Raw genomic sequence first — 26,472 nt, 5'->3', positions numbered from 1 at the left:
ATGCGGCTAGCCAATCATGCTTTGATCTTTGTGGTAGAAATGATGGAGAGTGAGTTCGATTCCAACTGCATAAAGAAAAGGATTTTTTGTCTACCTAAGTATACTACAAATTCCACAACGATGTTGGTGTTAGTTATGCATTAATGATTGTCACAATATATGTGGGAATGCACCTTATACTGGAATTATTTTTAACAAAGTAATGGGGTTGGGTAGTCCATTGAATAGGGCTACCCTTTCTTCCTTTCCATTCAACATGTAACTATTTTACGTTATTGTTCCATCGCAGTGGGAAGAAGATGACATGAAAAATGTCAGTTTCTGATGCACAACTTGTAATAGAAAATGGGTTATTTAGACATAAAAGACTTTATTCTCTCCAAGACCTAGTCTTTTTGTTGATTATTACTAGAAGGTCATTTTGTCAAACGCATGTAGCGGACAATCTAGACAGATGTGGAATCAAAAGAGGAACGTGGCAATAGTTGCTTTTTTTTTTTTTTTTACTTCTTTGGTAAATGAAAATCATCTATTTTCGTCCTTCACATGTATAAGTTGAAGCAAAGTGGCGACTGGTCTAAATTCACAAATAGCTACTTACGAACCTGTATGAGGCATGAAAAAAATTTTCAATTAAAAAAATATGCATAAGTACATGTATTTAAATTATTCTTCACCAATTTATAAACCACTACTAGGTTCATGATTCAAATCTTGGTCTTGACAGTTAGAGTTGGGAAGACTGGCAGGACAGGTGTGAGTATAAAAAAAATGATAATGACAAAGTGCTATGAAATGAACCATTTCTGCTGGAATTATGAATTACAGCTGCGTATTTATTGCACAAGCCTAAACATGGCCAGGCACGTAAAGAGAGAAACAGTCTTATGAACATGAGCAATCAATTGGTAACACTATGAAACACTATTGTAAGCAAAAGAATTATCAAAAGCATGAAGGATTGGAATTGGGTCTGCACAAAAACATTAGTTTGTAATTCCACAGTGATATTAGTGTTAGCATTATTAATGCTTGTCACAAATGTTCATATGTGGGATCATTCTAAACAAAACAAACAAATAACTATAGGTTAGGTAATCGATAGCAAACGTTTTAGGATATATTATACTTACCATCTTTATGATTTATTGTTTTTTTTCATAATTTTCCTATGATTTTAAAAGATATACATAATCCTTCAAAGGTAGAGTTTGTATGATGAATTATTCCTTACTTTCCATTAAAAATTGAAAGTATTTTCCGTCACTGTCTAATGCTATCAAAAATGTTTTTAAACCCAGATCGGGAAATGAATCGAAAGAGCTTTTAATTTGTGGTTCGATCAGTTCAATTTCGATTCAAAGGTTTATTAATTTTTATTTATTTGAATGCTAAATAATGTGAGTAAAGCTAAAATATTTATTCTAAACAATAAAAAAGTTAGTAAATTTGGTTGAACCACCCAACTTTTATTTATTTTTACTGGTTTGATCGATTCAATTAAACTTTTAAATCAACTATTAAACCGAACCGAAAACATGGCCTCAGCTAGTCAAACCAACCGGTCCAATTTGGTCTTCAAAACACTAATAAGAAGAAGACGAAAAAATGGTGGTGTCCCCCAAAGGTCTTCTTAAATTTTGATTTTACCTATTTCTTTCTTTTCCCCGTTTATCACTTTAAATTTGGTGAAAATGGAAACTATAGAAGCAGTTATGAGCCAAGTGATTTCGTTATAGACCCAATTTCTGAATCTATATAACCCATACTCTGGTCCATTGTTGGTTGTCCACATACCTGTATGAATAGCCTTGGGCCTATGGCAGCCCATCATCCTTTTTCGCCGTAAACTTTAACTCTGCTTTGCTTCATAGGCAACGAGTTTAAGGACTACTAAGTCCAGGAACCACTACAAGGCCCTTTGCATTCAGAAATCTGCCCAAAACTGATTCAAAAATGTTCTTGCATTCATTAAATTCGTGGGTCTATTTGTGAGGAAGAATGGCTAAGAGACCTACTATTAGATATCAAGTTGTGGCCAAAATCGATGCCAGTCATTTCTTTGTATTGTGATAGTGAAGTCATTATGTCTAGAGTGCTAAATAGAATATATAATGGCAAATCTAGACATACAAGTCTAAGAAATGAATATGTTAGACAACTATTGAATGATGACAATGTCACAGTGGTGTATGTTAGTGCATTCAACAACTTGGTAGATCCATTCACTAAAGTTCTCTCAAGAAATGTAGTGAAAGCAACGTCATTGGGAATGGGATTAAAACCCTTTGTCTGGAACCACTAGTAATGGTAACCCAACCTTTCTTCTAGCACTAACACTAGATAAAAGGTTTAAAAGGTAATAACAAATTATTAATAAGTGATTGTGAGCACTAGAAATTGTATTATACCATTCCAAGGTACTAGTGCAGTTTGGTACTTAAAAGAATGAGCATCATACTCTTAATGAAGTTAAATATACTTTCATCGTGCCTTCATAATAAAGGCTTGAAAAGTACTTCACCTATATGATCATGGGAGTGGTGCCGCTCCTACCAAAAGTGGGGATTTTCTTTTGTAAATGATCATGAATCTAAGATGGAGCACAGGGCCAGTAAAAGTGCTAAATCATTTCGTGAACTATTCTACGAAAGGGATATAATCTTGTGTGTGCTATTTCTATTTTAACTTTAAAGTCATGGTTTAAGCTATGTAGCCACCTTGACTTGTTAGAACAAGTGAAATATTTGCACTGAGAAAAGGGTTTAAGTTCACAAACACCTTTCTCTATGCAAGATAATGTTAGTGCTGATTTAATTTCATTACAAACTAAGTGGGGTATTGTTGGTAATAGATTTTAATGAGAAAGTTGAAGTTTATTGTTCCACATTGAAAGAGGATAGAGTGCTCATTGTTTAAATATATCTTTGCCTTCTTTCCTTAACAAATTTGTTTCAAATATTAGTTTGGAGGAAAAGTTTGGTGGAAAAGTCATTTCAATTTATATTTCATTCACTTGAATATGAATTCAAAGATATATAAAACATCTTGACAAGGGCACTTGGGGCTTTCTGATTAGGGAGGGGTGCTAATTGATTGTGTGAAATACTTATTTTAGGTAATTAACTAGAGGTAGTTATTGACAATTACATTTAACAGATACGTCTGTTAAATGGTTAACTACCTATACAACTCTTCATTAAGAGTTGCATCCTTAATAGTGTCCTGAATAGGTGCTTTAATTCTTTAAAATTGTAGAACTTTGATAGAATTAAATTACTTTTATTGATAGTTCTTAGACTTTGTTGTATTCTACAGGTAATTTGTCTAGTATAGAAGCCAATAATAACACTTTAAGGAAAGTGTTTTTTTTCACACCTCAAAGTCTCAACATCTGCTTAGTTTAAATCAGTTCTTTACAATATTTCTATCATGTCTTCCTTAGAGATCGCCACTGTTATTACAACCTCATGAACTGGTGATTTGAGGTATTGATCTTGGGAATGAAGGGGAAAGCAGGGCAACTTTGAAAGTGGAGAATTAAATTAGATGCCACGTGATGAATGCATGTTCCAGGATTAGTACCAATACCATTAAATAATGTAGTTTCAAGGAACAAATGTGCGCATAGGATCTGTATTGCTGCTTTGGGATCCTCTGTACCACTATCCGGTCTAGTGTCGAATTCAGTGTCAATCTCACTTATCACGTGAGGGTAGAAGAAATTTAAATAAATTGCATATGACAAATTAAATAAACAGGATGTTTGACATAAACATATAAATGTCACAGAGTTACCACTGAAAAGTGACACCAAGAATCCCATATGGGGATTTGATACCATAATGCACCGGCACCGGTACATCTCATCTAATTACTTAAGGGGAATTAAGTTTTGATCCCAATGTTTGGCTTCACATAATTAAAAGTTTTGATCCCAATGTTTGGCTTCACATAATTAAAATGATTTAAGATTAATATAATTAAAGTTCCATAATAAAAATAATTTAAAATTAATACTAAAACCAAATAACAAAATTCTTGCATAATTTAAATTTCACATTTATTACAATTTTGGATACTTTATATTTGTTAAATCATTAGTTCCAATTGGTTGTTAAAAAGATTAAAAAAGGAATATATTAAGCTGCCGTGTTTGTACGGCAGACAAAAAAATTGAAACGGGCGCCCATTGCATGCTTTTTTTTTATTAATTTGTCAGCGGGCTCTTTTTATTAATTGGACTCTGCCAGTGGGCTCAAACACGGTGAGTTTTATTTATTTGTTAGCGGCCTCTTTTTATTGGCGAGGACCAATTTGTAATTAGAGTCCACTATGTTCCTCAAACACCACGAGTTTCCTTTTTTTAACAAAAAAAAATCCAACTAATAAAATAGTCCGGTGTGTGTCAGAGACACGATGGACATAGACAGAGAAACAAACTTTTTCTCAACTACATTTTTGGGAGTTTTTAATTTTTAGTCAATATTTTCAAGAAATTTGCCTATATGCAGGCTATAAATTGAATGGATTCATATGGATTAGGTATTTTTGAAAATATTTTGCAAAAAAATTTACTCTAATGGTGTATGTTAATCACATTTTTGTGTTGATAGTCCGTTTAAATTAAGTGTTTTTAAAGATATATTTTGAGATATTTTTAAAATTTTATTGGGATATTTTTAAAATTTTATTAAATTTTCACCACCACTACCTACCACTGCCTCTCTCCTCCTCCACCATCACCATCTTTTTTTCCTCTCCTCTCTCCTCTCCTTCTACCTCCTCCTTTCTCCTCCCTTCCTATTCCCCCGCAACACACCTCCCCTCCCTCTCTCTCTCTCTTTGGTTGAGCGAGCCATAGGTGTGGAGGAAGCAAAGAGGAATTGCGTGAAGCAGAGAATGGGAGGAAAAGGAAAATGGTGGAGGGGAAGGAATAGCAAGGAGGAAAAGGGAGGAGAAAGAAGGAAGGAATGGTTGACAGCGGTGGAGGGAGGGAGAGACAGCGATGGGTGGTGGTTAGTGGAAAAGAAAGAGGTGGTAGATTTATTTTATTAATTTTTTTATTTTTTATTATTTTTATTGTGCTTTTGGAGTTCTTTTAGAACATATTACTGTATACTCGCAAATTAACAATCGACCATGGTCAAAACAAATTTTATCCAATAAAAATTCGATACATCCATTTCTTGAAAAGACACATTCTTCAATGACTACATCTTACTCATCTTTCATCAATAAAGCATTCTCTTGAAGTAAATGCTTATTAACTGGAATCAGATGGCGTTTGCAATAACATTTAACACTCGAAATTTTTGAAATTCTTAAACGATCTAATACTTTCATACCCATCTCCCAATTGACTAGAGAGGCTGATAGGATATCCACCTTCCAAACATGGATCTACATTCCGCTGGCTTAGTAGTTTGAGCAATATGGCCTGCTCCCTGATAAAAATGAAGCAAGATATACAGTCAAATCTAACAGTGTTCTTAATTTAATACAACCTGAAAACCTACACTAAAGCAAGAGAAAGAGGAATTTCTTGCCTTTACAGTTGCAAATGTCATCTTATTTGCATAAGTCCTTGTATAACTGCATGTAGAAAAGAGAATTAATTTGTTTAACTTCATGTTAAAGGTAACTAGGAGAAATCTTCAATTTTCAACCAACCCTGCAACTTGGCCTTGATGAATCCATTGTCTCCAATCATCAATAATTGGGTAATTTAGAGATCTTATCCATTCTTCAGTTCCCAAATATGGTGAGACCATATCATGGTCACCACTGAAATTAATACAAATATTGTGCTTTCAACATATATAACCACTATTAATCCGCAAGTGTGATGATATAAGCTCTACAATACGAAAATTTTGTTACCAAACCTGTATATCAGGGATCTGTAACCTTTAGTGCTGAGATTTGCGTGATATGGTACAACGCTCCCTGCATTTTTTGTGTATAGTATGCTATAGTTGCATCCAACCCACTCTTTAATAGTCCCCTGTCATGTAATCAAACAAAATATATGCAGAATCACATGAAGACAACAAGAATATTTAGAGAATTATGGTAGGTACAGTTGTGTTAGGTGCAATTATTTCTTGATATTGTATTTGTTACAAGTTTTGATGTACACTTACATTACTTTGTTAAACATATATATTTTGCTTTATGTAACTGTACATCAATTATTGTAAAAACTACAATAATCAGATACAATTGCACCAAATCATAACTGTACCTGTTCGTGCCCAGGTTAGGGAAGCTGGCTTCAAATGGAAAATCAAATTTTGACATGCCTTTCGCACATGGAGGGCCTCTTGGACACTCATGTCATTAGCCCAGTAGTATATAAGCTTTTTTCCGATCGCCGCCTACGATAACCATGTGGGCAAAAATTAATCACAATGTTGTGTTTGGATAGAAAATCATTTACATAAATTTATCTACTGAAATTATAAACACATTTTTCAATCATTGTTTTATCTTATATATATGATATCAAAAGGTGTCATAATATATTTTTAAAAAATTTATTCCAAATAATCTCCTATCCAAATTTATTGCTTTACACGCGATTTCGGAAAGATAATAGCAGTATCTTACACGACATTGAACTGGATTAAATTCCAGTACGTCAAGCTCCTCAAACTTCTTATAGAACGTTTCAACAGTTGATCTCCTGCCACTGAATAAGTCATTTGGTTTTGGTGAAACATCAGGACAAGTCGGCTCCAGCACATGCTCAAGGTTGATGTTATCAATCAGCTGCAGAAGCACATATTTTACCAAATTATTTTAACAGTACAAGTGTATATATCGTCAGTGTCAGTATGTAGAAGATTAATCGTTCTTTTTTTAATTTTTTTTCAACCTTTGTAGGAGGCATAGGCGCTTTAATTTATAAAGTAGGATAATAGTTTACAGAAACACAGAGGAGAAAAGGATTGCTGACCTTATTGTATGCCTCGATATTCTTCAAGCAGGGCGCATTGCTGGGGTCTATATTTACATATTCTCCTTTACAGGTAACTTTCAAGGACTGTAAAATTATAATATAGGTTAGTTAGCAAATTAATGGTAATTGTACAGTAAAAAAATGTGTGTGAAACAATGTTTTAAAAGATCATCATTCAGCTCAGCAGCGTGTAATTGAAGAATATTCAACCTCATAGAGTTCATTAGAGATTAGCGCCATCCTATGAGCAAACGGGATTGCATGGTTTCCATCGCCTTGAGTGGTCGGTGCTGGGTTTCCAAGTATGTATCCCTGAAGCCATTGATTTTGAGAGCCGTGAGTGACATGTTATCAGTGAAGCATAAAAATGAACAATCTAAAAGTGATTATCAGACCAGGATTAAAAATGATATTATGTCCAAGTATGTAATGATCTAGCTAGGTAGACTACAAAGAGAGAAGATTATGAAAGTTACAGGACCTTGAGATGAATATGCGGCTCAATCCCAGCAACATTTCCTACAAGGACACCATATTATGGAAGTTTTAGGGACAAGAATTCTCCTGGAGAAATAAAACTTGTAGTTTTACTTTTGTTTATGGCAACTGCGATGGATTATCTTGTGGCAGAACGCTCTGAACCATTAAGGTCCAACTTGAGAGAGTAATGCCATCATGAACACTTGTTCATCAAATATAACGACGAAAAGGAAAAAGGAATATTTTTCTCTTAGAATTAATATAACCTAGAATTCCAAAGCAACAGTTTCTTTCTTTATTCCCCAAGCATCTTGGAGTTAATACACTCACAGAAAAGAATAAAAAAGCCTGCAAAACTTGAAGGAATCTTTGTATTTGTTCCTCTTAATGCTCAACCTATTTGGAGTAAGCGGGCAAGATCCCTAGCTAAAGGGCTTCAGTTGCAAGATTATGGAAGGCAATTGTAATATGTACAATTTGCTTACAAAGGCGTTGGCAATCTCCACTATCAGATTATAGCATTGGCAGGAAACTTGCCTAAATAAAGAACAACTTCATACCATTTGAGACGAGTTGAGCTAAAATTGGAACAGTAATGCCTGCATAGGAGCCTCCTCCAATGTAGAATGAATTGGATATGTACTCGGGGTTATCATGTAGCCACTGCAACACAATCAACAATTAAAAGCAATCTTATGAAAGGTAATAATCTCTTTTATGATTTTTTTTCTATTTAAAGTTGAAAGTCCCAGGTCCTTTCTTTTTTCTACTAATAAATGAGCTATGGTTGACAGTTTAGCTTTGTTTTTTGTGTAGGCTAGGTCTATGGGTGGGCCTGTAGGCGAAGTAGTCCACAATTTGCCACATCTATTACTATTACTATATAAAAAGCATGATGAACCTATAGTATGAGTGTAAGCAAAAATTGATCATAGTTTTTGTGATATCAATATTATCCTTGACACTAATAAATGAACAAATTACATTGCATTTCCTCAATAATTAATAAGAATTATGCTAACCGTTACAAAGAAACATTTTTTGAATTGTGGTGAATTAAACCAAAAATGAAACAACCAATTCATTGCATTTCATCAATAATTAATATCAGTTATGCCAACAATTACAAGAATGAAAAACATTCCCTTGAGTTATAGTGAATTAAATCAAAAAATGAAGAACAAATTTTATTTATAAATTATAATAAAGTATGGTGAATCTTAGTGGTTAATAGTGTAAGTGAAAAATGATATTAGTTTTTGTGATGCCAAAATTATACTCCCCTCTAATAAATGAACAAATTGCATTGCATTTCATCGTTAATAAATAATATCAAACATGCAAGCAGCTACAAAAATGAAAGATTGCTTACTTTTTTCATTTATCAAAAGAAAGAAGAACAAATTTGTTTACAAAATCCAAGCTTAGAGAGTATTTCAAATATGAAACAAAACATAACAAATTGGTACTATGAGTCTCTTAAAAAGTATCGCAATCCTTTTTATTTTTAGGATATAAATAAATTAAGTCTTAAGAGCACCTTTTTAATATGCGTATATTAGTATTGAGTAAGAAAACTTTAATACAATATATAATAGCAAATGGAGTACCAAGGTAGGCAAAGACTTTTATGTTGGGAATTTATTTATTTAAATTGCAATAAAGATTAAATTTAATGAATTTTATCAATCATATTCTTGTAATAACTAATAGTTTAATCTACAAGTAATGAATATTATATATATATATATATATATTTTTAGGGGTGTCCCGCAGGGAGTGGACCCCGCAGACTATTCCCCACCTTCCACAACTTGCTGGCAGCAAGGTTTGAACCAGGGACCTAAAACTCCATCTTCAGCAATCTCAACTGCCAGACCAATCCCCGGAGGGCCTAATATTATATTCATCAATGCCAATCATGAATATTATATTCATCAACACCAATCATGATAATAATTACAAAGGTGAAACATCCCTTTGAATTATGGTCAATTAAACCAAAATTTTTTTTTTATAAATATCAATTTCAAGGAGTATTTCAAAGTTGAATAAAAATATATCCAAGTTCGGTTTGACTATTATATAATAAATAATTTTAATGTCTTATAATTTTTAATCATATAAACTCTATAATCATAAAGCATGTCTTCAATAAGAAATGCAAATAAATTTCACTAAATCAAAACATTTCTCTTCAAAGTTAAGCGATTTAAATTCAAACAATGGAATTGCAATATATTTAGATACTATTATAATTACAATAGTACAATAGATCATTTTACAATCCACAGCTAGCAAAACAGTAATAATAATTAAAAAGTCTCACTAAAACTAATAAACAATTCATAGAATAATTTAAAGGGGAGCAACAAATTATTCAAAAAATAAAAAAATTTAAACTCAAATGGCATAAAAATGAACATTTTAGGTCATCTAAATTTAACTAAAATACAAAAAAAATATTGATACTGTTACAAAATAAAAGTGCTCTTGGAACAATGAATGATTCATTGCTTGTACATTTGCATTGGTTAGGGCACACTAAGTTCCAAAAAAATATAAAATAATATAAATATTAAATATCACATTTGTTTGTCTCAATTATATTTATTCCTTCAAAATAATTAATTTTCTAAAAATTTTTAAGCAGAGTGCATTGAATATTCATAGATCTAAACTCTTATTTTCTTTTGTTTCCTATTTTTGCTTTGGTCTTTTACTACTATTAAGTATCAAAGAGTTTTCCCTTTGCAACCATATTCATGCTGTACTCTATGTTTTCAGACTCGGACCGGATATCGACTCGGCAGAGTTCAGGGGTCAGGGGTCAATAGGTTCGATCGAGTTCAACCGGGGTCGAATTGGATGACGTCATAAAAATATATTAATTATATATAATTAAAATAATATATAAAAATTTCCTTTAAATTGGTGGTGTACAACTTTATATACATATTTCATGAGTTAGAATTTAATCCAAAAGGAATGCACTTAGAAGTTATAGGTAAATTTGTAGTTTAAAAAAATATAATGGATGGATTTTATACTTCTTAAAATAATATGGGGTCAAAATGAAATTATTATAAAAATTTGGGAACAACCTAACCTAACGTGGAGTTGGCATTCAGCCGCCGCCCAGTTCCTTTGTTTTCCACTTTATCCTGATTCCTCCTCCTCCTTTCCCTTCACTATAACTTTTTTCGCTTGGTCGCTGAGCAAAGATTTATCCGCAGCTTTCTTATTGTATGATGCCCCAAGCCAAGTTCTTTTGACTTCTTAGTGGGACTTCGCTCTGGGAGCTTTAGCTAGTGCCCGTACTAAAACTAAGAGGAATCGCCTTTGATGGCTGTAAGCTTGGCTAAGTGCTACTGCCGTTCAGGCGCTTGTCCTTTATCGGATAAAGTTTATCCCCACAAATCAAATACACAAGAAAACTCTCTTTATTTTTGTTATTTTCCTTTTTCCCTCATCTCTCTTCTCTTCCCTTCTTTGCTGTATTCTTTTTTTTTTCCTCGTATTTGATTTCAAATATTTCAAGAACTAAGTTGCAGGAAATCAAGTTAGAAAATTTAGGGAATGCATTTTTTCTTTTTATTTGGGTTGTTACTTCACTTCTCTTGGAACTGGTCAAAGATCAGAAGATGGAGAAATAACGGGAAGCAGCAGCCATAGAAAGCAAGGATGAAGTACCATCAGAAAAAGAAACAAGAAGAAAACCGGGATCTTTCCGGTTCCAGCGGTTCCCGGTCAAACCCGAGTTTTGACCGGATTTGACCGATTCTTAGACTAGCAGGTTTTCAAAGAGACTCGGACCGGATGTCTGGCCGGTTCCCGGTTCAACCGGTTGGACCGGCCGGTCCGGTCCGAGTTTAAAAACACTGGCTGTACTAAGTCATTGGAACTGATTCTTAAGGACGCAAATCTGTAGGAACAAAATGGTGGCACTTCCATTTTCCTTTTAAACAAAGAAAGCAGGCGAAAATGGAAAAAGAAATAAACTCTGGGTAGGAAATTTTGGGAGAGGAAAAGAGGAAGAAAACCCATCCCTGTTCACTTCTATCTTTCTTTGATTTTTAGATCTACTAGAAAAAATCCACTTAACACGCTAAATTAAATTAAGTGAGACCCTTATATATTCATGTGCAACTTTTTCATTGGTCTAGAAACAACTACCAGACATGCCTAGTAGTTGTTTCGGACCGATATAAAATTTTCTATTCCGCACACCCCACAATGGAGGCAGATTTGTTGGGTTAGAGTTATGCAGAATCCTAGATACAAAAGGAAAAGAATTAGTGAGACTATAAACCAATGATCAGTTTACTAAAAGGGTTTGTCGACAAATATAGCAGTTTTCTAGTTCGTTTTAAGGATCAATTTTTCTATAAAACTACCAGGTTTGGATGTATTGTATCTGTGACATCCATACAAATTTGCTAGCATATATGAACACAAAGCCTTCTGATTCATTAATTAGCTGAGTAACGGTATATGTGTACCTTCCTAAGAAATTCATAGTTGTGTTCAGAAGCTTGCAAATCTGTAGACTGAGAAGCTTTAGCAGTCCTGGCATAAGAAAAGCCAGCTCCCACCGGCGAATCCAGGAAGATGATGCTTGCAACCTAACAAATGATAACAAATTATTCTGAATCTTGCACTCAATTAGGTTCTTAAATCTTGGAAATTACACAAATGAAACACTTCTGTGAGCTATGATATACCGTCAATTTAAACCTCTGTTTACCTTAGAAAAATAATTTAAAGAAAAAAAAACTCAATTATTGTGTACCTCGGTCCAAGAATAGGGATTTGTCACCAACGTGGTCAATGTCCCATTACACAGTACTGGCTGGAATTTCAGTGGTCCTGCAAAAACTCACAAATCAGTGATTTGGTTGAATCCCGCTCCAGTTCATCATCTATTCATCACTTGAAGATTTGAGACGAACAAGGTTAGCATAAAACTTCGTCAAAACTATAGAAAATCAAGATCAAAATGCAAAGGAGGGGAACTTGGGGGAAGGGAGTTGACACGTAAATGCAAAGGCTGAGGCATAAAAGCCAACCTATCCCAGAAGTGAGCCCACCAAATGAAGAGCAGCCCGGGCCTCCAGTTAACCAAATCAAAAGGGGATCTGTTTGAGGATTTGACTCTGACTTGACAAAGTGGTAGAAGAGTTGCACATCCTCTGATTCACCAACTCCAATGTACCTGGAAATGTCAGAGAATGAATCAACTGTTTCTTGTAAATTTGATCAACATTAGTTCAGTATCAGTGAGCTGCGTATCATAACCACTGGGCCAATGGCTCAGTGGCTACCAGGGAGGGATTTAAGTTCTTCCTTGAGTTGTAGGTGAGAGTTCAAACTTCACCTGCAGCGAAAAAAATCTAAGAATTGTATCATAGCATTTCCTTAATCTAGTTGGATCTATATACTCACTAGCCCCCTATCACAACTTCCTTAGACTCCTCCTCCCCCTAGATTAGAATAGAGTAGGTTATACAAATATATGATTGTTGACAAAAAAAAAAAAAAAAAAGCTGCGTATCATGTTATCCTTAGCGACTCACCCTGTTTCGAGCTCAAACGGGAGAGGGCCTTCAAATCCTGGAAGAAACTTAACTACGGAACCAGCCTCTGCAAGGTTTGAACGTACTGAAACAAGAACAAGCAGCAAGAAAAGGTTGCCCCAGAAAGAACTGAAGAGCCCACGCACCTTCTCCATTGTCTTGGCAAATAATCAGAGCACCTAATTGGTTGTTTGGGTGATTTGCCGCGCATAATATGAAGAGGAAAAGCGAAACAGATTGATTACCTGCCTAAACACGTGTTGCGTCCGCTTTGACAATTATTATCGTGCCTCATCGGATTTGCCAATGTATTGTTTATGTAACGGTTTATTTACAAAAATTTATTTATTTACATCACTAATATATTTTCTTTTAACTATTATTTTATCTCAATACGTTACATTAAAAAGTAATATCATTTTTTATATAAAAAAATTATTCCAAATAATCTACCGTCAAATCACGCAGTGAAGTTTTCCTATTGGGTAATAAACTTTTCAAAATTCTCATTTTGCCACTAAACTATCTTTTTTGTGCCAAATCGCTTGCTAGCCTGTTAAACTCTCAAAAGTGCTTTTATCTTGACCATTTCATTAACCCTTGCTGTTAAGATGGTTAGAAATTAGCCACGTGAAGCACGCCCATTAAAGTCTCTCTCCCGCGTGAGAGTTCAAATTTTCTCTCTATTGGAAAATGTGCGAGTCTCCCTCCTTGGGAGGTTGGCTGAACTCTCTCCGTCTGAAGCCAGCCAAACAACATAGCACTAAAATAAACATCTTGAAGACAACAAAACCCGCTGCTTCAGCGAACTCCGACAGGCTTAATTCCAGCATTAAAGAACACCCGACAAGATCTCATCTTTAGTTTTTGATTGGCGAATCCAAAGAAGACGCAAAAGGAGGACTCCACTACTAACTCTGTAAGATGCTGGGTCTCAAGCTTAGACAGGTAACTTTAAAGCCTTTACCACAAGGATCTTACCAGCTCCTGTATGTACTCTTGAGGGGTAGCGGTAAGAATTGTTGTTTTCTCGCTTTTCATCCATCAGTTTTCTTTCTTGATTTTTATAAAATTAAAAAAAAAGGAAACTCTGGAAAAAACATGTGCAAAAAAGGAAAGCCTCTGGTTTACTTTTTATATCGTATAAAAAAAAAGGGGGAACGAATTGTTGTTTTTCATCTGGTTTGTTTTACTGATGCTGTAAGGTGGTAAGTCTTTTAGAAACTTTGGCCTTATTCACCTGAGCTGTTTTTACCTTCAGTGGAAACCCAAAAATTGAGAAGGAAGAGTTTAGAGGGTCACCCCTGTTTTCGCTTCACTAAACGCTGGTTCACTATCCTGGTCTGGAGCTGATCTGTGATATTCCCTTATATAACCCTAGCAGGAGCTCTATGGCGGAGGAAATAGCTGAGATACTGCAAAAATTTGCACTATCCACCAAAGAAATGGGTCGTACAGAACTAGACTTGGGGGATGTAGGTCCAAATGTAAAGGAGTGTGAAGAAAGTCTGGTGGGATAGATAAAAGGTGAAAAAATCATCAACTTTATGGGAGTGAAAAACTTTGTAACACTAGCATGGGGCTACCCCAAAGGTCTGAGGGTGGTGGAGGTAGGAGTTTAATACCTTTCAGTTCTTCATACCCAATCCGAAGGATAGTGAACGGATTTATAAAAGGGGTCCTTGGGTTATTGATAGTCAGATGCTAGTTCTCACACCGTGGTTTGAAAAAATGTTAGGGACAAAACAATTTATTTTATAAAATGTTAAGAATGAAAAAATTCATTTTGTTAAATATGAGAGACTATGAATCGAATTATGTAAAATTTAATTTGATAATTTTGTCCTTAAAAATGATCACGTGTAAGACACATGGTGGATTCCGATTAAAAATTAGTCAAAAACCTAGGTAATAACCAAAATTAATCAATATAAATTTATAAGGAACGTAAAATTACATTTTTAAAAGTGACGGATGAAAAAAGTCATTTTACAGAATGTGAGAGATATTTTGAATGATTTTTCCTTTTTTTTTTCAAAAGCTTACAAATAAACGAAAATTTGGAGCACTTTTATTGATCAAAGACTATTTATTAGGTTTTTTCGAGTAATTGGTTCGAATCGAAATAAAATTTCTCTGGATCAATTTATAAATAGTGAAAAAAAACTTACGTGATGTCTAAATACCTAAAGAGAATGACAAGTTTATTTGGTGATGAGGATCAATTGTTTGTTGTTTCTTGATGTCATGGTAGAGTTGGAGGATGAGGAGTTCTTCTAATACTCGTTGAAGATTTTGACGATCATTGGAAAATAATTGAAGGGTAGGTCTTTGGATTTGAGGCTCATAAGTTCAAGTTCAGAACAACAACAGTGTGAACATAAAGATATGGAACTTAAATTATTAGAATTTCTATCTTGTGATTTTTTACACTACTTATTATGGTAAGAAGTATACTATAACCGATTTGAACTGAATAAAAAATCACACTTGCATGCTATTTTATTTTATATCACATATTGTAAGATTTATACAATGACTGGACAAGAACACGACTTGTGAGAACCAAATCCAATCTTATCTCAAATCTGGATGCTATCTCCTCAAGATCCTGCCTCCTTTGCTGTTTACGAGGCAAAATGTAAAATATTATTGCAAGCTGAGGGGAACCTTTTTTTTTCCCGTTTCAAGATTACAAGAAACCCACAAATAAACAAGAAATCCTTATCTCGATTTAGACCAATTACATGAGAAATTTAGTAGTAGTGGTTTTTTGATCGATCCGTAATTGGACATATTGGGATCTAATAATTTTATTTGGATTGATTCAATGTAACACTAGTAGGCTCATAATTTGTAGCACTTTTACTGATCAAAAGTAATTACTAAGTTTCTCAAGTAATTGGTCTAGTCTGGTTAGAGATAAAATTTCTCCAAATTAATCCACAATTGTGGAAGAAGAAAAAAATTCTCTCACATTGAGACTTAAGTCTTCTATCTCTAAATCCCTAAAGAGAATATGTAAACATTCTTCTTAATTTTAGTGAACAACTTTTGTTTTTTCCTAATTTAAACTCTCTTCCTTCTCTAACGTTTGATCTTCCTACTAGGGCGGGAGAGGAGACCATTGATCTCCCTTCCGCTCATGGCTTTCGATTTTTTCTTTTCAATTCTTTCTTAGGATTTTAAATAAGAGTTTCGTTGATTTTTAAGTGAGAGTGTTTTTCTCTCCTAAGGATTCCAAACAAGAGTTTTTGGTACATTTTTCTATTTTGTTGTTAGATTTGAGTTTTTTACATTTGGTTCTCAAATTAAGATTCTCTACATCTATCTCTAAAAATTGTGTTGTTTATAACATTGATTTTTGAACGGTATATGAGTTTTACAGTGTAATTTTTATCAATTCTCTAAATTTGTGGTATGCTATTCTTCAAATATGATGAAAGTATGATGGCTCCATCTGAATTAGCTGTTTTTGGAGGTGTTTTTTAAAAACTTTACTGTAACTGTGTATATAAAAAACTTTTACTGTAGATGTTTTTTGGATTGTTTTTAGAGGTATTTTTAAAATATATTTTTGAGTATTTTTATAATTTACAATTTTTTTGGAATTTTTTTTAATATATATTGGCTCTGTTTCTATATATTAATATTTATTTATTTATACATATAATATTTTTTATTTCAATTTTATTTTATAATATGTATATTAATATATATTTAATATATTAATATATATTTAATATACATATATTAATATATATTAATATAAATATTATAAAACAAAATTGAAATATATATTTATATATTTATATAAATATAAATAAATAAATAAATGTTTATATTTTAAACAAAATATTTATATTTACCAGAACTAACCCAAGTATAAAATAAAGCTAATAAATAATATTAAATAAATAAGCGTAATAAAGAACTTACAGAAAATCAGAGTAACCTTTGAAACGGAAACTTTTAATTGTAGAGCCTTTGAGATGAAATCAAACTTCAAATCTTTTATTGAAATATTGAAATATGAGTACAGAGGAATTTAGAAACTAGAACTAAGAGGTTTTCAGAGAGTTTCTTAGAACAGCTAAACACTCGAAGCCTCTTCGTCTGGTTTTGAATTCTATTTATAGAGGCGTTTGCCTTGGGATTTCATCTTCATTTGGTTGCCGACACTTTTATTTAAATTTCATTTGGTTTCTCTGCCGACACCTTATCTTCTTTTGATTGGTTGCTTTTGAGATTCTTATCCTTATTGGCCGACAACTCTATCAAAAGTCTATCGGGTCTTGAGCACAAGGACCACTGAAACGATCAAAAGTAGATTTTGACGATGATCCAGTTGGCTCATCCTTTTTGTCTTCTTCTTTTTTGTCTTGCTTCTGTAAATAATTCAAATATTCTTTAAGCATTTTCGGATTTTGCATCATCTTCTTCATTAAGAAATCATTTGCAATTGTCTCTGAGGCTGAGCCACTTGCTTTTTCTTTTTCTCTCTTTTGTGGAGTTGTTGGGGTACTAACTCCTTTTACAATCTGTTGATTTGGATTTGTCCATTTGAGCTTTTTTTCCTATTTCTAAAAATCTCAAAACATTCTTTTGATCACAGAATTTTTAATTGAATCCTATTCACCATTTGATCTTGAATTCTCTGACTAGTGACATTGGAAGTGATTTTTCTAGTTCTTGATGAATTTTGAAACTCCAGCAAAAAATCCATGGTACTTTGAATTTCATGTGGAATAAAATTGGCCTTGTATACTCTTCCCCCTTTGCTTTTTTGAGATAGGTCTGGAATCCTATTAAAACGTTTGCAGGTAGAATTTCTTTTTGAGGCCCAAACCATTGCCACCAATGATTAAACCAAATTGGAAATTCTCTGCTGCGACTTTCTTTGAATGTAAAAAATCATGAATGATTGAAGGGTCTATACCAAAAAGCACGATACCATGCTATTTTGTAATCCTGATAAGTGAATCCATCTGGAATGAATCTAACTTTGAAGGATTTCTTTGAATAAAGAGAAGTTCATTCATTAGGAAAACAAACTTTCTTTATAATGCATTTTGAATGACTAATTATGTCTGGGTTCTTTTTATCTGGAATAGGAAAAATTCCACACATTGAGTATCTGTGAGAATTAATTCATAAAAGTCTAGATTTTTGGATGGGTCATCTGGTTGCCAAAAACATTTTGAAGGGAAAAGTCTTTGAATAAAGGAATTAAGTGTATTGTAAAGAGGCACTTCTTGAAATCTAGTAAAAGTAATCTGTTGAGTAAATGGTTTGATGAAATAGGGATTTTCATTGGATTTCTCAGGGGTTCTTTGAATTTGTTGAATTGGTCTTATTTGAGAAGAAGTTGGAGTACGAGCAGCTTGACTATAAGTCAATGCTGGAAAATCTTGCAATAATTGAAATCTATTTTGAATTACAGGAGAAAGACTCATCTCATGGTCTTGAGGAGTCTTAGGTCTAGAACTTTCTGCTTTTGAATCCATAATGTCCCGCTCTTTTTGTAATATAGTAAGATCGATCAAACTCTTTTTTGCAAAACATTATTGTTCTTGAATACTAAGAATAGCTTTTGAAAGTCTCTTCTTCACTTCATCATATTTAGGAATATCATAGACTTAAATTCTCTTAGGTTTTTCCCCTTGAACTATATAATATATTGTATCTCTCGAAATAATACGAAGATATTTTCTCGTATTATTTTTATCATTGTATCCTTTTCGAATTGCCTTGAGCAATTGCTTACTTTGCTCCATTTTCCTGTAGAAACTCTCTTGTCAAAAAATCAGGAAGAGAATTGTTTTCTCCTTTGATAAATTCTATTTCAAAATCAAATACTGATAAAATTGCTTGCCATCTAGCAAAAAATTTGTTTTGAAACTATATTTTGAACATCTTTTTGTAAAACTTCTTTTGCCAATTTACAATCTATTCTAAGTAAAAAAATTTTATTGTACAAATCATCTTGAAATTTTGATATACATAATAGTATAAATAAAATCTCTTTTTTAATAGTAGAATAGTTTTTTTGTGGATCAGACCATGTTCCTGAATGAAATCTAACTAATTCTTCTTTTAAATCATCTAGTCTTTGTTTTAAAATTCCTCCATATCCTAATTCTGATGCATCTGTTTCTACTATCATAAAAGCTTTAGGATAAGGAAGGCATAAAATGGTAACGATTCAATTTTTGCTTTGAGATATCTAACCTTTTGAGTATGTTCTTTTGACCATGGTTAGGATTTTTCTTTAATCTATTAAATAATATGGAACATTCTTGTCTTAATTTAGGAAAGAAATCTGCAATATAATTTAAACATCCTAAAAATCTTTGCAATTGATTTTTCTCTTTTATATCATCTGGAAATTTATTTGCAAATTATAAAGCTCTATTTATTGGCTTTATTGTTCCTTTATCTATGTCATGTCCTAAAAATCTTATTTTAGTTTGAAATAATTTCATTTTAGATGCTGATACTACCAATCCATTTTTCTTAACTACCTTTAAAAATATATTTAGATGTTTAAAATGTTGTTCTAATAATTTTGAAAATATTAACACATCATCAATAAAGACTATACTAAATGAACTATAAGGATTGAATATATCATTCATTATATTTTGAAATTCTGAAGGTGCATTTTTTAATCCAAATGGCATTACTTTTCATTCATAATAACCAAAGGGTGTTGTGAATGTTGTCTTATATCTATCTTCTGGAGCTATTATTATTTGCCAATATCCTGATTTTAAATCAAATTTTGAAAATATCTTTGAATTATATAACCTATTTAATAAATCCTTTTTATTTGGAATTGGATATCTAATCCATTGTAAAACTTTATTTAATGATTTATAATTAATAACTAATCTTGGAACTCCTCTTTCTTTTTCATCTTGATTCATAACATAAAAAGCTGCACAACTTTAAGGTGATTTTGAAGGTGTTATTAATCATTTATCCATTAATGTTTTTATTTCTTTCTTACAAAATTCTAATAATTCAGTAATCATTTGTATAGGTCTAGCTTTTGTTGGAATATTTTTCTCATTAAAATCTTTTTCATAAGGTAAATTTATCATATGTTGTTTTCTATCCCAAAAATCATTCGGAATATCTACACAAACTTTTTTTTTAATTAATTCTTCTAATTCTGAAATTCTTTTTTGCATTTTTATCTCTTTCAATTGTTCTTCAATTTTTAAATTAGATTTTTCTTCCTTTATGTAATTTATATGTTGTTTAACTTTAGTAATAGTATTTATTGTTTTATAAATAGAGGATGATTGTAATATTTGTAATTCCCTTTGTCTAATTGGAGTTAAAAATTTAAAAGTAATAGTTTTTTTCATAATATTAGTAGAGACTCCTTCATATCCTACTGAAAATGAATATATTTAAATTAAAAAGGGTGTTCCTAATATTATATCATTGCTTATATTTTTTACAATTAAAAAATTATGTCTAAGACAATAATTGTTATTACATATTGTTCCTTTTGTAAATTTATATTTTACTTGTAAATTTTCTCCATTTGCTGCCATTAATGTTCCATTTGTTCTTTCACAGTATTTAGTGGAAATTATTCCTTCTTTTATACAGTTTGAATCTGCTCCACTATCCAATAAAGCTACACATGTTTCTTTAAAATCTTCTACTATTATTGTGACTAAATATCATTTTTTCTATTATATTTAGATATTGTTGTTCATTTACTGGTTTTTCTGGAATAATTATTTTTTCTGTAGTTAATATTTTTGAAGTAGAAGGTTGATCTTTTTTATTTTCTATTAATGTCATTTTGGCTTCTATTTCTAAATCTTTAGTTTTTAATTCTATAATTTCTTGTTGTAATTGTTTCACTTGAGTCTTTAAACTATTAATTTTTGTTTGAAGATCTTTAGTAGTTTCTTTTTTCATACTATTTATATTAGGATATTTATCTATTAATTTTGAAATACTAAATGGTTCAATTATTTTTGGCATCTTGTCTTCTTGTATGATTAAACTTTTTAATCTTTCTAAATATTCTTTTTTGGCTAAAGGATCATCAATTTTTTCTATTATATCTAATAAAAATTCTTTATCTTCCTTTTTTCTAATTACATTTATGTACTTTGGATTTGTAATTACATTTATATATTTTGGATTACTTGAACAATTACAATCTTCTTCACTCTCTGAACTACTTATATCATTGTAATAATCATCTTCTATACTTTGTTCTTTTTCATTTATTAATAAATTTATTAATTTATTCTTTATTTCCTCGTCTTCTGCACATATTTTATTTATTTTTTCTTTCAATTTACATTTATTTGCTTTATGCCCTACTTTTTCACATTTATAGCAAATAATTTTCTTTTTATAGAATTTTTTGCTTTTCTTTTTCTCATAATTTCCATATTTATTAGAATTTTTATATCTTATGTATTTTTTATCTTTTTTACTTTTCTTTTTATATGCTGATGGTGATTTAATTCTTTTTATACCAAATGTTTCACAAAATGATCCTACTTCTTTTGTTTTGGAACCATACTTAATTTGGAGTTTTAATTCTAAACATAATATTAAACTTTCTTTTTTCACAAAAGCAAATAATTGTCCAAAAGTGATATTTTCAAATGAAATAACATCTGTTCCCATTTCCTTTTGTAAATTATCCATTATTCTCTGTGAAAATAAATCTGGTAATCCTATAATAAATCTTTCTTTCTAAAATGAAGCATTACAATCTGGTCTTCTTAATACAATTGTTAAAAACATATCTTTGTACCATCTAAAGTCTGACAAAGTTGGACATCTTAAATTTGTTAAGAATGTTTTATTCGCATTTAACTCTTCTTTTGGATTTTCTATAAAATACATTACTATTGTAACAATTAAAAATTCTGCAGCATCTGATTGTACTTGAATATTACCTTGATCATCTTCTACTTCTTGTGTATGATCTAATATTGATAATTTATCTTGAAGTGTTAAAGCATTATCCCGCCAATTTTTTAATTGTCCTGTAAATCCTGATACTAATAATGTTGCAATATTTCTTTCTTGAATATTTTTAAGCTTATACGCCAATCTAGTCATTCCCATTTCTTGTAGAGTATTTAATACTTCATATTCTGCTCTTCCATCTATATTCCATTCATAAATTGAATCTCCATCATATTTAGTAGTATGAAATTTTGATCTTTCTTTATATTGAATATCTGGGGGACTAGGCCTTGGATAATAATTTCTAGTGCTTACCAATTGCCAATCTTTATTACTTCTAAAGGGTTTCCTTATTCTTATTTTATTTATTTGATTATCTCCTTCCTCTTTAAACTGATCTTCTATAGGTGAAATCATAGTTTCATCATTTTCTGAATAACTTGATTCTTCTGATGATATTTCTTCATTTATTTTATTATCTAATGTATTGTTTATTTTTTGAGTATTAACACTTTGAACTAACTCTTGTTCTCTTTCTCTAGTTAAACTTCTAGGTTGAAAATGAGGTGCTGAAATATCAGTAGGAAATCTAATAACTGGTTTTTGAACATTGTCTATCTTTATATTTATTATTTCTATATGTTGTGATATAGCGTGAAGAATTTGATTTGTATAATTATTTTGTTGATATAATTTTTTAATGTCTTCCAAATTTACATTATTACTACTACTACTACTTGATTCAGCTTCTCTACCTTTTTTGAAAGGGGATGCAGTTATATCTCCTTGTCCTATATTAAATTTTTCCTTTCTTTATTTGGTTATCATTCTATATTTCAAAAGTAAGAATAGATGATGTGTATAATACTCCACAAATAAATGTTCAAACTAATTTATATAAAAAATGAAAATTAAAAGACGATCAAGTGATAACGTCAATTCATCCTTCATTACAAGAAGTAAAAATTAATATAGGACAAGGAGATATAATTGCATCCCCTTTCAAAAAAGGTAGAGAAGCTGAATCAAGTAGTAGTAGTAGTAATAATGTAAATTTGGAAGATATTAAAAAATTATATCAGCAAAATAATTATACAAATCAAATTCTTCACACTATATCACAACATATAGAAGTAATAAATACAAAGATAGACAGTATTCAAAAACCAGTTACTAGATTTCCTAATGATATTTCAGCACCTCATTTTCAACCTAGAAATTTAACTAGAGAAAGAGAACAAGAATTAGTTCAAAGTGTTAATACTCAAAAAAAAAAATACATTAGATAATATAATAAATGAAGAAATATCATCAGAAGAATCAAGTTATTCAGAAAATGATGAAACTATGATTTCACCTATAGAAGATCAGTTTAAAGAGGAAGGAGATAATCAAATAAATAAAATAAGAATAAGGAAACCCTTTAGAAGTAATAAAGATTGGCAATTGGTAAGCACTAGAAATTATTATCCAATGCCTAATCCCCCAGATATTCAATATGAAGAAATATCAAAATTTCATACTACTAAATATGATGGAAATTCAATTTATGAATAGAATATAGATGGAAGAGCAGAATATGAAGTATTAAATACTCTACAAGAAATGGGAATGGCTAGATTGGCGTATAAGCTTAAAAATATTCAAGAAAGAAATATTGCAACATTATTAGTATCAAGATTTACAGGACAATTAAAAAATTGGTGGGATAATACTTTAACACTTCAAGATAAATTATCAATATTAGATCATACACAAGAAGTAGAAGATGATCAAGGTAATATTCAAGTACAATCAGATGCTGCAGAATTTTTAATTGTTACAATAGTAATGTATTTTATAGGAAATCCAAAAGAAGAGTTAAATGCGAATAAAACATTCTTAACAAATTTAAGATGTCCAACTTTGTCAGACTTTAGATGATACAAAGATATGTTTTTAACAAATGTATTAAGAAGACCAGATTGTAATGCTTCATTTTGAAAAGAAAGATTTATTACAGGATTACCAGGTTTATTTTCACAGAGAATAATGGATAATTTACAAAAGGAAATGGGAACAGATGTTATTTCATTTGAAAATATCACTTTTGGACAATTATTTGCTTTTGTGAAAAAAGAAGGTTTAATATTATGTTTAGAATTAAAACTCCAAATTAAGTATGGTTCCAAAACAAAAGAAATAGGATCATTTTGTGAAGCATTTGGTATAAAAAGAATTAAATCACCATCAGCACATAAAAAGATAAAAAATACATAAGATATAAAACTTCTAATAAAGATGGAAATTATGAGAAAAAGAAAAGAAAAAAATTCTATAAAAAGAAAATTGTTTGCCATAAATGTGGAAAAGTAGGACATAAAGCAAATAAATGCAAATTGAAAGAAAAAATAAATAAAATCTGTGCAGAAGACGAGGAAATAAAGAATAAATTTATTAATAAATGAAAAAGAACAAAGTACAGAAGATGATTATTACAATGATATAAGTAGTTCAGAGAGTGAAGAAGAGTGTAATTGTTCAAGTAATCCAAAACATATAAATGTAATTACAAATCCAAAGTACATAAATGTAATTACAAAAAAGGAAGATAAAGAATTTTTATTAGATATAATAGAAAAAATTGATGATCCTTTAGCAAAAAAAGAATATTTAGAAAGGTTAAAAAGTTTAATCATACAAGATGCCAAAAATAATTGAACCATTTAGTATTTCAAAATTAATAGATAAGTATCCTAATATAAATAGTATGAAAAAAAAAACTACTAAAGATCTTCAAACAGAAATTAATAGTTTAAAGACTCAGTGAAATAATTACAACAAGAAATTATAGAATTAAAAACTAAAGATTTAGAAATAGAAGCCAAAATGACATTAATAGAAAATAAAAAAGATCAACCTTCTACTTCAAAAATATTAACTACAGAAGAAATAATTATTCCAGAAAAACCAGTAAATGAACAACAATATCTAAATATAATAGAAAAATGACATTTCAAAAGTGGTATGCTTTAGTCACAATAATAGTAGAAGATTTTAAAGAAACATATGTAGTTTTATTGGATAATGGAGTAGATTCAAGCTGTATAAAAGAAGGAATAATTCCCACTAAATACTGTGAAAGAACAAATGAAACATTAATAGTAACAAATGGAGAAAATTTACAAGTAAAATATAAATTTATAAAAGGATCAATATGTAATAACAATTATTATCTTAGACATAATTTTTTAATTGTAAAAAATATAAGCAATGATATAATATTAGGAACACCCTTTTTAATTCAAATATATCCATTTTCAATAGGATATGAAGGAGTCTCTGCTAATATTATGGGAAAAACTATTACTTTTAAATTTTTAACTCCAATTAGACAAAGGGAATTACAAATATTACAATCATCCTCTATTTATAAACAATAAATACTATTACTAAAGTTAAACAACATATAAATTACATAAAGGAAGAAAAATCTTATTTAAAAATTGAAGAACAATTGAAAGAGATAAAAATGCAAAAAAGAATTTCAGAATTAGAACAATTAATTAAAAAAGAAGTTTGTGCAGATATTCCGAATGCCTTTTGGGATAGAAAACAACATATGATAAATTTACCTTATGAAAAATATTTTAATGAGAAAAATATTCCAACAAAAGCTAGACCTATACAAATGAATACTGAATTATTAGAATTTTGCAAGAAAGAAATAAAAACATTAATGGATAAAGGATTAATAACACCTTCAAAATCACCTTAGAGTTGTGCAGTTTTTTATGTTATGAATCAAGTTGAAAAAGAAAGAGGAGTTCCAAGATTAGTTATTAATTATAAACCATTAAATAAAGTTTTACAATGGTTTAGATATCCAATTCCAAATAAAAAGGATTTATTAAATAGGTTATATAATGCAAAGATATTTTCAAATTTTGATTTAAAATCAGGATATTGGCAAATAATAATAGCTCCTGAAGATATATATAAGACAGCATTCACAACACCCTTTGATCATTATGAATGGAAAGTAATGCCATTTGGATTAAAAAATGCACCTTCAAAATTTCAAAATATAATGAATGATATATTCAATCCTTATAGTGCATTTAGTATAGTCTATATTGATGATGTGTTAATATTTTTAGAATCATTAGAACAACATTTTAAACATCTAAATATATTTCTAAAGGCAGTTAAGAAAATGGATTGGTAGTATCAACGTCTAAAATGAAATTATTTCAAACTAAAATAAGATTTTTAGGACATGACATAGATAAAGGAACAATAAAACCAATAAATAGAGCTTTAGAATTTGCAAATAAATTTCCAAATGATATAAAAGAGAAAAATCAATTGCAAAGATTTTTAGGATGTTTAAATTATATTGCAGATTTCTTTCCTAAATTAAGACAAGAATGTTCCATATTATTTAATAGATTAAAGAAAAATCCTAAACCATGGTCAGAAGAACATACTCAAAAGGTTAGATATCTTAAAGAA

At 30.6% G+C, this 26,472-nt stretch overlaps 1 protein-coding gene across 1 annotated transcript; it reads right to left on the bottom strand.

The window, feature by feature from the left end:
* Window positions 1-5,143: 5,143 nt before the first annotated feature.
* LOC113698232 (serine carboxypeptidase-like 11) lies at window positions 5,144-13,210 on the bottom strand. Its single transcript, XM_027217976.2, has 14 exons — window positions 13,021-13,210; window positions 12,514-12,659; window positions 12,237-12,313; window positions 11,947-12,069; window positions 8,005-8,107; window positions 7,446-7,483; window positions 7,175-7,276; window positions 6,962-7,048; window positions 6,613-6,774; window positions 6,306-6,380; window positions 5,889-6,007; window positions 5,674-5,787; window positions 5,550-5,595; window positions 5,144-5,447 (listed from the first exon to the last, which is right to left on the bottom strand). Exons 1-14 carry the CDS (start codon window positions 13,173-13,175, stop codon window positions 5,364-5,366), a joined length of 1,431 nt encoding a protein of 476 aa, XP_027073777.1. The 5' UTR covers window positions 13,176-13,210; the 3' UTR covers window positions 5,144-5,363.
* Window positions 13,211-26,472: the final 13,262 nt, after the last annotated feature.

This window comes from Coffea arabica, chromosome 1e (assembly GCF_036785885.1).
Source record: "Coffea arabica cultivar ET-39 chromosome 1e, Coffea Arabica ET-39 HiFi, whole genome shotgun sequence".
In the NCBI taxonomy this organism is placed as follows: Eukaryota; Viridiplantae; Streptophyta; class Magnoliopsida; order Gentianales; family Rubiaceae; genus Coffea; species Coffea arabica.
This window is presented reverse-complemented; position numbering and strand designations above follow the sequence as displayed.

What these genes read in the sequence shown, in the direction of transcription:
- LOC113698232 (XM_027217976.2), bottom strand. Translation starts at nt 13,175, where the DNA reads ATGGAGAAGGTGCGTGGGCTCTTCAGTTCTTTCTGGGGCAACCTTTTC. An exon ending in AGCTCAACTCGTCTCAAATG is followed by an intron (nt 7,484 to 8,004) that starts GTATGAAGTTGT and finishes GTGTCCTTGTAG; the next exon opens with GAAATGTTGCTGGGATTGAG. An exon ending in AGGCCCTCCATGTGCGAAAG is followed by an intron (nt 6,008 to 6,305) that starts GCATGTCAAAAT and finishes ATTACATGACAG; the next exon opens with GGGACTATTAAAGAGTGGGT.